At 37.9% G+C, this 14,599-nt stretch overlaps 2 protein-coding genes across 3 annotated transcripts in view; one reads left to right on the top strand and one right to left on the bottom strand.

The window, feature by feature from the left end:
- The first annotated feature begins 4,097 nt into the window (after positions 1-4,097).
- LOC140855361 (serine/threonine-protein phosphatase 7 long form homolog) lies at positions 4,098-6,344 on the top strand. The gene is made up of 7 exons (XM_073251244.1): positions 4,098-4,175; positions 4,330-4,542; positions 4,743-5,008; positions 5,101-5,128; positions 5,277-5,447; positions 5,547-5,678; positions 6,087-6,344. Exons 1-7 carry the CDS (start codon positions 4,098-4,100, stop codon positions 6,342-6,344), a joined length of 1,146 nt encoding a protein of 381 aa, XP_073107345.1.
- A 3,070-nt stretch (positions 6,345-9,414) lies between these two features.
- LOC105047081 (nuclear pore complex protein NUP88) overlaps positions 9,415-14,599 on the bottom strand; it is a 14,173-nt gene continuing 8,988 nt past the window's right edge. For both annotated transcript variants that reach the window (XM_010925878.3, XM_010925886.3), the window contains 3 exons: positions 10,902-11,837; positions 9,862-10,111; positions 9,415-9,781 (listed from right to left, as the gene is read on the bottom strand). In XM_010925878.3, coding sequence (XP_010924180.2) covers positions 9,522-9,781; positions 9,862-10,111; positions 10,902-11,837 — 1,446 coding nt within the window. In that variant the 3' untranslated portion in view covers positions 9,415-9,521. The remainder of the gene's footprint in view (positions 9,782-9,861; positions 10,112-10,901; positions 11,838-14,599) is intronic.

Raw genomic sequence — 14,599 nt, 5'->3', positions numbered from 1 at the left:
ATCACTATCACCACCACCTCAGTCACTTCAGGTCAAAATGATAACCGTGTATGCCGTTTTGGAACGTCTAAAAGCAGACTAGACCAGATATACAACTAGGACAAAGTGCAGGAAGCGCACCGGCCTTTATTTCCTTATTTTCGAAAACAGGATCCCCCATCCAAAATATGTGGCAAAGTGCATGATGTTTTTGGGAATCACAACACATCCTTGGGCACAGGCTCGACTTCAGCATAGCCCAGCGAAGTCAGGCATGTTGATCCACAGAAAACAAGTTGGTGCTCGGTCTGGAATAATGAGCGTTGCAGGGGATTTTTTTTTAAATAATATATTTTTTATAAGATATTTTGAAAATATTGTGGTTTAAAAATTATTTATGAAACTACCGTTGGTGGAAGGGCACGTCGGATAAATTCGTGGGTTCAACCCATGAATTTACTGTCCTCATGGATAATTTATGGGTTAAACCCATGAATTCTCTCAATCCACATGGTATAGGAGTACGAAAGTTGAGGTTTGAATTCGTGTATTGAAGACACGGATTCAAATTAATTCGTGGTTTCAACTCACGAATTCAAAAATTCGTGGGTTGAGCCTATGATTTTTTTTTTTTTAATTGCGACCCCAAGTCACGTTTCTCTCCTATTTCTCCCCAAACAGTCGGTCCCCCCTCCCCCACTCCGTTCCCTCTCTTCCGACCATGCGGTCCCCCCTCCCCCATGCAGTTCCCTCTCTTCCGACCGTCCGATCCCCCCTCGCCCCCTGGGCTCCATCCCCCCTCCACGGTGGGCCCCCCGCCTGTGTCGTCACTCTCGAATCGTGCCCGCCGAACCCCCCTCTTCCGCCCCCTCGGTGCTCCCCTCCCCTCCGATAAGAGTCGCGCTCCCTGAGCCCCCCGTTCCCCCTCCACGGTCCCCCCGGCTACCGTTGTGTCCTCGCCCTCGGAATCGCACCGCTCAGACCCCCTCTCCCCCCGCCTCCCTCCCCTCCGACAAGGGTCGTGCTCCCTGAGCCCCGCCCCCCTCTACAGTCCCCCGACCGTCGGTCCGATCATCGATGTTCTCATCATCCTAATATTTTTTTATATCATTATCTATTTTTTTGAATTATTATAAATGAAAAAATAAAATTAATAATTATAAATTTTTTTCTAAATATGTAAAATTTTATAATATTGTAAAAAATTATTGAGTCATATAATTTGTTCAAGTAAATTGTTATTAGAAGATTTTATTTTAATTGCTGATCTTGAGCCATGTAGTTTACTTTATTTTGCATTTAATTAGTGATTTTACGTAAAGCATTCTAAAATTATTGTATTTGTTATGTATGTAGTGATGGAAGGAAATATCACGGCCTTATGCTACATAAATGGTTCTATAGTTTATGGATCAAATGACATTAAATATATTGGTCGTCCTCAAAGGGCAATTAGAATTAAACTTGAAATTAAATTTGAAGAGTTGGAAAATAAATTATGCAGAGTTTTTCATGTAGACAAAAGCAAGAATAGACTCACAATAATACATAGATATCCACAAGTTGTGAAGCCGATATTATTAAAGTATGAACTTATTTTGATTAATGAAGATGAAGATATTGAAGTAATCTTTTCAACAGTTAGTTCGCACCCATGTTTATCGGGTGCAGAGTTTATCTAGAAGCGCAGTCTATTGAAGCTGAACAAGATGAATATGAAGTAGCCGATAGGGATATAAGAATAACTCAAGGCATTGAACAGATCGGTCCATCTAGAACAACTCAGGGCACTAAACAGATCGATCTATCTAGAACAACTCAGGGCACTGACCATATACCAGAGACTCAAAGTTTCAGACATACAGAGGACCAGTTCTCTATAGTGGATCTTGATGTGACAAATATCACTATCTGACAGTCATCAATTTATATACCTGTCGATGATATGGTGCACATAGATAATCGACTATTTGAAAAAGATGACATATGAAGTGGAGATGAGACGGACTTCCATCCTCAGCAAGTTAGTACTTCTACTAATATAGAGTGCGGACCTATGGAAGAGCATCCAAATTTAGGGGCATTTGATGCTCCTTCTGGAATATTTAGATCAATTGATTGAACGACAGCTAATGTATCAATGTCTTCTGAATTAGAAGCATGATGTACCAGCTAGAAAAGAAGTGTCGAGTTGTCAAAAAGACTTCATTTTGCAGATAAAATGAAACTACAAATTGCAGTTAATAGTATCATATTGAGAGGCATTATGAATTTAGAGTTGTTGAGTCGGAGCCAAAGCTTTGGGTGGTAAAATGCAAAAATAAAGAATCAGGATGCAATTGGATGCTCCGAGCCGTTAAGCGATACGATTATTTTGAAATCATAAGATATATCGATCCACATACATGTGTTTCGGTTATGCTTTCTCAGGATCATTCTGGTCTTGATTCAAACTTTATTGCCAATGAAATTCAAGATATTGTAAAAGAAATGCTCATAATTTCTATTGCCGACATCGGTGTAATTATTAAAAATAGATTCAACTATACGATCAGTTATAGAAAGTTATGGGAGGTAAAGCAAAAAGTAATGACACTGACATATGAAGATTGGGATAAATCTTATGACTTATTGCCAAAATGATTGCATACTGTACAGAAATTTAATCTCGGCTCTTAAGTGAAGTTTATCAGCACTTCCATCGGTTATCCTCCATTGGCTGCATTTGATCGTGCTTTTTGGATATTTGCACCATCAATTGAAGGCTTCAAATACTTAGACCGATTATCAGTATCGATGCTACATTTATGTATGAAAAATATCGGAAGAAGCTGATGATTACAACAGTTATTGATGGAAACAACCAAATTTTTTCACTTGTCTTTGCTATAGTAGACGAGGAGTCTATTGATACATGGAGCTGGTTCTTGACTTGTCTTAGATGTTGTATTATATCACGTCGTGGTATATGTCTTATTTCAGATCGGCATTCAGGTATATTGTCGATTTTGCAGAATGAACATCTTGGCTAGCAACCTCCAGATGCATATCATGTTTATTGTTTGCGCCACATAGCGAGTAACTTCAATACTCGATTTCGAGACTCCAGACTCAGAAATTTGGTAAAAATAACCAAAATGCAAACACAACTTAGAAAGTTCAATAAATATATGATGAAGATTGAAAAGGTGAATTTGGAAGCTATTCAATGGTTGAATAAAATTTTCGTGAAGAAATGGTCTCGTGCATATGATGGTGGTCGAAGATTTGGAATAATGACCACTAATTTATTTGAATATTTTAATGGTGTACTGAAAAATACACGTTTTCTGTCGGTAACTTCATTGGTGCAACTGACATTTTTTCGACTTGTATCATATTTTGATGGTCGACGTGCCCAAGCAGATGAAGCATTAACTAGAGATAAAAAATTTGTTCCATTTGCTACAACTTATGTGATTACCAACCAATCAAAAGCAACATCTCATAATGTCACAAAGTTCGATAGAGCAAGTGGAGTATTTCAAGTCCAAATAGTATTCCGTAGGTCATATAATAATAAAGGCAATAATACTTAGGTGATGGTAGATTTTAGTAAAATCAATACGTTTAAGTTATTACATATTACAAATAAAAAATAGTTTTTCGATCTAATAAGCTAATATGCATGCGGATAGTATGGTTATCTGAGCATATATGTACGTGTCAGAAATAACAGTCTTAATATTTATCGTGTTCTCATATGATGGCTGCAATAAACAAGTGACATCATCATTATACCACAGAAAGAATGGTTGTGATAAAAGAAAAGGCCACGATCCTCTAGATTGAGGAATGAAATGGATTGGATGAAAGTCAGGAACAGAACTACGTACCGAAATTATGGCGAAGTTGGACATAGCAGACGGACATGTTCGAGAATCAGAGAATGATTTTTTTTATTCCGACTTGTATTATTACCAGAAAAAAACTTTGTATTATTATCAGTTGTAATGTGATACTACTTTTGTTCTGATTTATTTCAAATATATATTTTTTTGATGGAGTATCAAATATGTGTTTATTTGATTCAGTAATAAAAATTTATTTTTACAAATATCTTCTATAGTATCGTGCACATGGAGCCAAGGCCGATAGATCAGACGGTATTATATGCTCAGGCGTCTCATCGATCTTCCACCATTTGGGATGGACAGGTATGTATTTATATTACATGTGTTTAAAGACTCAGAGATTTGAGTTAACTTCTTTTCATATTTACAGGAGCATTCTTTTCTTCGAAGTCGACGGCGAGAGCTAGTCTTTACTCACTCGACCTTGCTGGATATATGGATAATTCCACTTTTGCAGCAGATGGATTTTTACGAGCTTAGCCATGTGGGATTCATCTTGTTAGATTGGCATTCGATCACCATGTTTGCAGAGCGGTGGCATCCAGAAACTCATACATTTCATTTGCCGCTTGGTGAGTGCACTATCACTCTAGAAGACATCAACATTCAGTTGGGTTTATCAGTTAATGGTCTTCCAGTGATAGATAGCACACGTCAGGACTGGCGTCAGGTATGCTTTGACTTGCTAGGCATTGTCCCACCTACTGATAAACTCAAGGGTTGCCGATTGAATCTTGCATGGTTGGGACAGCAGTTTTTTAAGCTACCACTAGATGCAGATATTATAACCATACAGTATTATGCTAGAGCATATATTCTGCAGCTGATGGGGGGGTGTTAATATACAGATAAATCAAATACATGATGCATATAATGTTTTTGCCACTACTTGCCGATTTTAAGGCTGCAGGACACTACAGCTGGGGTAGTGCGGGCTTAGCATGGTTGTATAGAGAGCTTTGTAAGGCAAGTAGGATAGATGCACATGATATTGCGGGACCTTTGATTTTACTTCAGGTGTGGGTCTGGTATAGGTTTCCATCTATAGCTCCTCGTAGATTACTTCAGCCTCCTATAGATCCTATTATGGATTTGGCAGGTGGAGATGCATTACCAGCTGGTCCTCTAGCCATGAGGTATGTAATTGTATGTGCCATTATAATCTTTAAACTCTAAGTTTTTGTATTTGAAGTACACTTGTATGTACCATTATAATTTTATTATGTAGGTGGAGAGATGCTTTTGAGGTGATGGAGGTTTCTACCCATGTTTTACTAAGTTATCGATATCATCTTGATTGTCTCAGATTTGAGTAGGTATAAAAATAACTGATTTACATTTTTTGGATAATCTCTTAGAACGACTATGTTCATATTACTTATGCTTAACCCTATGGATGAAAAGATTGTATGGCAGCCACATACTCCTCTGATCCTAGCAGGTCTACCAGATTATTGTTTTAGTGGACAGCATATATGGCGGTGTCGGGTGACACTTCTATACTTTTTTATCGTCGAGTGGCACTATCCGGATAGAGTGATGCACCAGTTTGGATTACGACAGACTATTCCGGAGGTTTGTGATATGAATTTCAAACTTCATCATATCAACCTTCGGGGGCAAGCTGATCATGACTGGGGAAGAATTCATCAGCAATGGGTTGCACTTTGGCAGAGTCGGCAGGATTGTATTGTAGACGATCCAGCGGCTAATGGTATGATGGACTATTATGATGACTACATGAAGTGGTATTGTCGCATTACGCGTCGATTCATTTGTCGTGGTGGAGCGATGATTGACTATATGGTAAAATTTTATATTTTATATTTTATTTTCTATGATTAACACAGGTTTATTTGGCTACTGCTCATCCTTTGTTTGTGTCAAAGTGATAGTGTAGTGAGGATTCATCGTTTGACTCGTCCAAACTCGTTATCCACATCCGGGCAGCTCATCCAGGATATTTGTACTTCAGGCCTCCATGCCGTCCGATAGCATGCTCATATCTCCATCGATATCCATGATCATGGCCATGGCACTGCAAAGTCCACTCCTTCACCTTTCATTTATCCCTCATCATCAGGAGCACCTGCATTGCATAGAGGAGGTACCAAACGATATTACTTATCATCGTTTCCAATCCCGAAACTTCCATCATTTAGTTCATATATGCCCTCGCTCGTGTATATGCATGACGATATGACCCAATTTCAGTCCATAGAGGAGACTACAGCACATTTTAAATATGCAGTGGCCAAGTACGAGGGACTGAGTGAGGGTTCGAGGGAGTATCATATCAAATCGCATGAGGGTTCAACTGAAGATCCGGGCGAGCATCGTATCGAGTCGCACGAGGGTCTGATCGAGGGTCCGAATGAGCATCGTACTGAGGAGGGACCGAGTAAGGCTCCACCTATGGGTCTTCGAGTGCAACCTACAAAGAAGAAGCGAAGACCGCCTTGTGGCACATGATGTATATATTTTTATGTTTTTTCATGTTTATAGGATGTATGGTTTTATGGATTTATAGTATCAGATATATTTTATTTAATACATTTTGGCATGCCAAAGGAGATTTATAGATTTATCTAAGCGAAAAAATATTTAACAAAAAAATTATGGTCCTAATAATTTAACAAAAAAATTTAAAAAATTTTTAAAAAAACTTGAACTGATCTAATGGTCGACCGGCTACATCCTGTAGTCGACCGTATTGGCACATTTTGCATGCCACAGTGGTCGACCAGACAGGCCGATCTGGGTCAACCGGGCAGCTCAGTCTATAATGATCGATCGAAATCACCAGACGATCGATCGCATTGGCATATTTTGCATGCCATAGTGGTTGACCGGACAGGCCAACTTGGGTCGGCTCGATCGGCTCGGTCTGTTGCGATCGATCGAAATCACCAGACGGTCGACCGCACCAAAGGGAATTGGGCTCCAAGTTGACCGGCCTGAGGTTCCGAGCTCGACCGATCGACTTGATGGGTCTCGATCGATCGAAATTCTCAGGCGGTGGACCGAAATGGCATGGCTTGCGTGCCACAGTGGTCGATCGGCCTGAGATTTTGGACTCAACTGATCGGCTCGGTAGGCCTCGATCGATCGATTTTCTTAAGTGGTCGATCGTTCTGACCAATTTTTAATATATTTTTCAAATTATAATTTTTTTTATTTAATTTTTTTATAATTATTGATTAGACACTAATTATTGATTAATCACTTTACTACCAAAATCATGTCTTAAATTTTACATAATTTTGATCGGATTACAAGATTTCTCATCTAAAATGACAGCAACAAAAGAAAGGTACATATGCTTACATCAAACCAAAGTACATTTATCTAAAAATAAATAAAAAAGATGACAGATCTTCGCATGAAGCCTCACATTCTGTAACCAATCATTGAAGTTTAATCATCCGAAGCAGGGTCCTGTGGTGGTGGAGGAAATTGACGATAAAAATGCTGTACGAACTGATCAAATTGTCCAAATCCCTCATCCAATCGGGCATCTATCTGTGCAAATCCCTCATCCAGTCGAGAATTCATATGTGCAAATCTCTCGCTAACAGATATCTCCAATGCATCTATGCTAGCAGATAATGCATGCTGATCGGATGACTGCTGATCGGACTGTGTAGTATGTGTAGGCTACTCTCTATCGGTAGGCTGACCACCTCCTTCACCGTCATGTTTACGCATCCATACCTTATCATGAAATGTATACCTCATACATCTCAAAGATGCATGATTGTAAATATCACTACATTTAACCTTGATAACTTCATCATCAATCGTGATGTGGACATTAAATACCTCAAATATAGTAGTCAGAACAGCTCCATATAACAAGATGGTTTTTGAACTTTGAAAATATTCATTCATATAAAACATCATTAAATAAGACAAATTAACCCTAAAAGAACCATTCTGAGGAGATAAATATCTAAATATGATACGTATTCTCTATGACCTCCTCTGGGCAGAAAATTAAATGTAAAAATATGATAGATTAACATAGTTTTAAGTGATAATAGATTTGCATCAGATTTAGCGGTCGTACTTATAGTATCCTCAAAAACAGTTCTAACACACGAAGCATAGTCTAATACTGCATGATTCCAAACAGTACTCTATTGAAAAATCTATCACCATCTGATGGAATATCCAAAATTTGATCTAAAACTTCACAGTCAAATTCGATCAATTGTCCTTTAATATACGATGAAATAGAACAAGACTTACTATTAAAACTAAAATTACTATAAAAATAATGAATCAGAATAGGATACGTTGGCTTGTTGAGCGTAATCATAGATAGCTAACCCATCATTTCAAACAAAAATTTAATATGAAAATCATTAAAACTGTTTAAATCAACTATTCTACCTCCTACAACTTTTCTTTTAGAAAATTTTGATTGAAATTTTTCACTACACTCACTATTTAAAAAAAAAAAACTCTTCATACCTACGAAATAGTTGCTTTCCTTTCTCTACTCGAGCTCTCTTTCCTTTCTCTACTCGAGCTCTCTTTCCTTTCGATTTTAAGAAGGGGGATCAGAATTTGTGAACTAAATGCACCAATACAAAATTTTTTTTGAAAATCTCAATAAGCAGTAGGAAGGGTTGGGATGGTTTTAAAAACAATGAAATCGTGGATTAGACCCATAATTTTTCGAATTCGTGGGTTCAACCTATGAATTTATCCAACGATAGAAAATTTCAAAAAAAATTGTGGGTTAAACTCATGAATACAAAAATTCATGGGTTCAACCCACGAATTTATCCAACGGTACAAAATTTCAAAAGAATTCATAGATTCAACTCACGAAATTTGTTCAAATTTTAAAAAAAAATTTGTTGAGGAATGGACTGGATCCACGAATTTTTGAATTCGTAAATCGGACCCACGAATCCATTTAATTAATTCATGATTTCAACCCATGAATTCAAATTTCAAAATTCGTGCATGCAACCTACGTATACCTTTGTAAATTCAATCCACAAATTATCCACATGAACAATAAATTCCGTGCCCTTGCCACCGTAATTTCGTAAATAATTTTTTAACCATGATATTTTCAAAATATTTTATTAAAAATATATTATTTTTAAAAAAAATCCCGTTGCAGGACTATCCATATAGACCGCAACTTAGGTGGAACAAAAACTTCTTGGAAACTCGGATCAAATGATAGAAAGAGGCCGAATGGTTTTAAATCTGTTGAATGCTCACGCACCGTGCTTGAGTAGCACTATCTCGCCGAAGCTGCCAGCGGTCCACAAGACCAGCACACAGCCCATCGTGCAAGGAGAGCCCCACTGGAGGACATCATCTATCTGGTTTGTATCGCAGTTACAGTAACTGCAAGCGTTTCGTTTGGTGGTCCAGATAATTTGCCACCCAGAATGAAATCTATCAGTCAATGACCACAATAACGGCATGAAATTGAACCCAGGAGTTGCAACAATTTTGAATTGATTGGCCATTCAACTTCACTCAATTCTTTATCTTGCAAAGCAAATTAGGCATATTAATATAGAAAAATGATTTGATATTATGTCAAACAAGATCCCCGGTAAAAAGTACAGTCAACATTCAAATAAGGGCATTTAACCGTCAGTTTTTTTCATAATTTTGCTATTTCTCCTGGTTCTTTAGTTCCTTTTCAATGAGTTTTACCTTCTTGGCATTCTCAATGTTAAGACTGGAAAGCTTTTGCAGAGATGATTTTAATTGCAACATCCGAGCATCTGACACATGGCTCTTTCCCCTTACCGGTGTTTGCTTGGGAGCAGTCCATGAACTAACCAGTGAAGACTGATTATATCTTTTCAGCCTTGCATTCAAAGTTTCAATAGAAGAGTGCAACGCATCCAACTCTAAATCAGCAAATCTTTCTGCATAAAATTGAGAAACAGATATCAAACTTATGATCTATAAATAGGTCAAATGATTGGTGCAATGAACTGTAACATACCAAGCTCTGCCTTAAATTCACGTTCTGCTCTTGACAATGGTTTCTTGCTTGCTCCAGGTAATTTTTTGAAATTCTGTAGACGTTGCTCCAAAAGTTCATATACCTTGAAGGCACGATCGATCCGATTTTTTATGCCTCGTTCTTTGGCTTCAACATTCAGAAGCAACTGCTTTGTCTCATGCAAATGTTTATGTTGGTCTTCGATTATTGTTTTCAGATAGCCCGCATGTTCTTTGAGCTCAATATACACCTAAGAATGCAGTATCAGGTCAACTTCAGGAAAAGCATGATTCAGATGGATAGCAGATTTGTCTAGAACACGAGTTTATGCAACCAGAAAATTCGGATGTTAGGTCTCGTCATAATCCAATTAATAAAATCTAAACTCAGTCTTTGTGTTACCTAAGTGTTCTGTACAAACCAGACTCTGAGGCCTGCATTCTTTCTTTTCTGTCTCTTAACTGTAGAAAAGCTGGGCTGCCTATATCACTTATGATAGTCATGCATCACAAAAATAAAACATTGCTAAAAAAGGAAAATGCCTTTTCTTTAGAACTATGTGAAAAGGATGATACCCACAGAAAAGAAATATTTGAAAGCTACAGGGTCTAAAAAATCCAACCAACCAAAAAAACAAAAAAAAAAAAAGTGAGCAAAGATCACCATTCTGCTAGTACAGTATGGTACATACTATATCAAACAGATACTCATTCTGGTATGGTAAAATTTTTTTTTTCTTGTATTCTGGAGAAGCCTATTTTTTTCAGAATAATTCAGTACGAGGCATTGTTCATCTAAAATGCATGTTTCCACATGTCCATGCATGAATTGGAAATTGTACATCGTTTTCAGCTACGTTATGCAGAAGGATGGGCTCTTATTGTGGGCAACGAATGAAGACCATGGCCAAGTGGAGTCAAATACTGTAAAATTATCAGTGCTCATCTAAAACCCTAATGCATAATGAATGCAAGCTTCCTCAACTGTAATGATATAATGAGAATCAAGCAGTGATGATGAAATAAGTTCTTTTTTGTTACCTTGTGTGCATACTCCACATAGTTCTCATGAAAAAGCTTGATGTAGTGATGAAGAGTCGATCGTCCTTCAATTGAGTCAGCAGTTAAAGATTGAAGAGTTATTGAAGGAGGAACAAGGACGACCTTTGGACCATCAAGAAGCTCTTTGCTTATAATCTCAGGTACAACAGTTTCTGTATCATCAACAGACTTAGTGTTATCATAAAGAAGGGGCGGTAACTCATTCCAACCCTTCATCTCTAGCAGAACACACTCATAAGAGGATGTGATTCCAATTATTTGTGAATGACCATATGGGTCAGCTATTGTAACGAAGCCAGCGAGAACTGGAGCGGAAGAACCATTAACTCCTGTACCAAGGATAGGATACACAGAAGGTGCTTTTGCAATCTTATCCAGTGCAGAAGATAGATTTGTGAAAGGCAGAAAATGCAAAGCTATCAAGTCTATTCCCCCACCATGAAGACAGTAAAATTTCTCTGAAACAAGAGGATCAGAAAACAAAGAGAGCCGGCAATTATTCAATGCATTTTTTGGCAGTGCCAAGTCTACAATAGCCAGCCTGAGCAAAGGAGGTGGATATCCCACCCAAACCGTGTCTGTGGTACCGTTGATATTTGATCCCACGTTAAGTGGTTGGCTGGGTTTTGAAGTAGAATCTTCTTGCAAATTCGACTCACAAATCATAGCAATGCTCTTTACATGACCAGAAGAATCCACATTGAGGCAGGGAGGACTACCAATGTTCCAGTGAGGTTGGACTTCATCTGCCAGGGCATCAATCTGCAACTGTCCGCTGCTCCAGGCAGTCACAAGAACTGAATCCTTGTCAATAGAACAGTAAAGAAGATCTACCGCCCTGCCATCACAACCTGCACTGCTCTGGACTTCAGAATGATGATCGTCTCCACCAGGACAAATTTTACCAAGAGGGCCCTGCACTAGTAATGCACAAGATTGTTACTTACAGAGTGCAGAGAAAGACAATGCCACCCCTCCCCAAAAGAAAAGATCAATTTTTTTTTATATTCATCATAGAAGGGGCATAAAACTACCTTCAAACATAAAGTACGATAATCTGATTCTTGTTGATAACAGAGTCCATAAAGATAGAAGCATTTCATATCTACTGCTATTAGCCCACTAAATCAATACATAAGAGTTATATTGATGCACTATATGAATGGAATTTTCTTTTCTTTTTTTTTTTTTCAACAGTTTGCAATTAGACTTTCAAAGCCATCTTCTCTAGCATTGTTGCTCAGGAAAGAAGATTTGCCATCTCTACACTTGCATGTTTTAACTCACATCCTAGAATCTTAAAAAAATAAAAACACGATGATGACCATCAAAACACATCTCAACGATTTGAAGTTGGCTTTGTCAATCCTCATTAACAAGCATTCCTGTTCAGGGCAACCTATGATGTTATTTTTAAAACAAGGAATGTGGTAGCATCCACCAAACCAGAAGTTGGACTGGTTTCATTGTTTGATGTGCCTCTTTCATTACCTGCTATTTACCTAACATCAAGTGTAAGAATAAATCACTACCATATTATAGGGAAAAGAAGATTGGTTTTTCAGTTTCTTTCCATTAACGAAGTTTCCCTGTGAGTAACTAGATGCACAAGGGACCATAAATCTTGCTAAAAATATTGCAAATGCTTAGGGGACTAGAAAGAGGAAGGTCGCCAGGACATGATAAGAACGGTGAATGGAAGCTGAATTTGAAATTATGCATTTTAATTTTCATAGGAGCAAAATAAGAGTAACAAACAACCAAATCAGAGTTAATAAAAGTGCAGCTAAACACCTTGATAACAATGTGAGCTGATACATGCCATTCAACCTCAATGCTAAAGCAAGAAACTATTGCTAACTTCTTATTCTTGTAAGATATAGGAAAGTCTTATAGGAAGGCCAAAAAACCAACCAACCATAGAATGCTTATCAATATGATCATTTGCCTAGAAAGTCATTACGGCAAGAAAATACCAGTAAATATATAAGTAACCACACAGAGAAGAATATTACAAATGTTTGTAAGTGCATTGAAGGTGCAAAAGGTGATCCAGCAAGAGGGGATTCGTCATCAGTAAAAAGAAACTTCAAATGATGTTGTCTACTCCATCAGAGCTTTAGCAATGCATGTGAGTTTAAGCAATTTAAGGTGCGACTTTTTTTACTTATGATAATGATTCTTTTTGAGAGTGAAAGCAGTTTTAAGATTGAAATAACTGCAACAAAAAAAAAAAAAAAGATGTTGTCTTAGAACAATGTTGGTATTCTATTTTGACCATGCACCAATGGATATATCAACACAGTCTGTCAATCTACTAGGTCATGACTGGCACCCAGTCTGATCTGGGGCTGTCCCAACCAACACCTACTATATATAAAAATTATACTAGAGAATATCAATATAAATATTACATGTTATATTTTAATATAAACACCAATTGCAGGCTACACTGCCCCCCATTTCCTCTTATCAGCAAGCAACCAAGCCTTGTTTTGGCCCACCTCTATCACTTCTACCCTTCTAGCTCTCCCTAACCCAAGTCAGGCTACTCTGCCTGATGCAGCCACTGCAAGCTGCCTTCTCCTAGTAAGTCCATCCTCCCACACCAACCCTCCCCCCTCCCCCACCGAAAAAAAAAAAGAAAAGAAAAACAACACAAACCCAAATCCCTCACTCTCCCTCTCTTAATGCTCTCATGGTTTCACCACCCCCTTTTGTTCCTCTCCAGCCCAATATCCATCCACCATCTCTGTCCTCACCCTCGCCCCACAACCCTTCTTTCCACCCATATACTCACCCTACTCCCTGCCACCCACCTTTGCCTCATTCCCGACTTAATAATAACCCTCAACACCCCCCCTCTCCCGCAACCCCACCCAAAAAAGAAAAGAAAAGAAAAAACTAAAGTCATACTTCCACAACCAAGGTTCGCCATCTTGACACCGAACTTTGTACCGGTAAAATCTTGCTGCAATATCAGTACGCGGTTCGGTACGGTAAGGTAGTGTCAGTATGCTCTAAAATGGTGTATCGGTACGAGACCGACATGGCACAGTATGCCCCATACGGGGGCGGTATGGCATTCCATGTCCACAACCTTGCCATTAACAATTCTTGCCTTTCACAATGCTGAAACCAGAACCTTAACACTAAAGCATGAAGTTTCAGATTGAGTATCCAAGGCTTAATAGATCCATATTTGGATCTCTGTTATATCTTTACAACAGGTGTTTTGTGAAAATCTAAAACTTAGAAGAGACTGCAACAAACCATGACTTAAAGAAGAACATATATTGTGTTCAGGTCCTCAAATGAAGTTAAAATTCAAATATTTGGCCAAAAAACTATTGCTACGAATTATGAAACTGGCAGTTAAATATCTGACAATATTAGTATGGCCTGAATTATGAAACTGGCAGTTAAATATCTAAGCAAATTAGTAGCTATTTCTGTTTCAAATGATATTAACTCTCTCTCTCTCTCTCTCTCTCTCTCTCTCTCTCTCTCTCTCTCTCTATATATATATATATATATATATATATATATATATATATCATCATCATCATCATCATCATCCAGTTTAGCATTCAAACTTTGCTAAATCTCATAATGATTAAAACAGTTGGCTGATGAACATTATTATTAAAAAAAAGAAAATGCAGAATTACCAAAAA

This window comes from Elaeis guineensis, chromosome 2 (genome assembly GCF_000442705.2).
Source record: "Elaeis guineensis isolate ETL-2024a chromosome 2, EG11, whole genome shotgun sequence".
Lineage (NCBI taxonomy): Eukaryota > Viridiplantae > Streptophyta > Magnoliopsida > Arecales > Arecaceae > Elaeis > Elaeis guineensis.
Note: the sequence above shows the minus strand (reverse complement) of the source record. Positions and strands in the feature narration are given on the sequence as shown.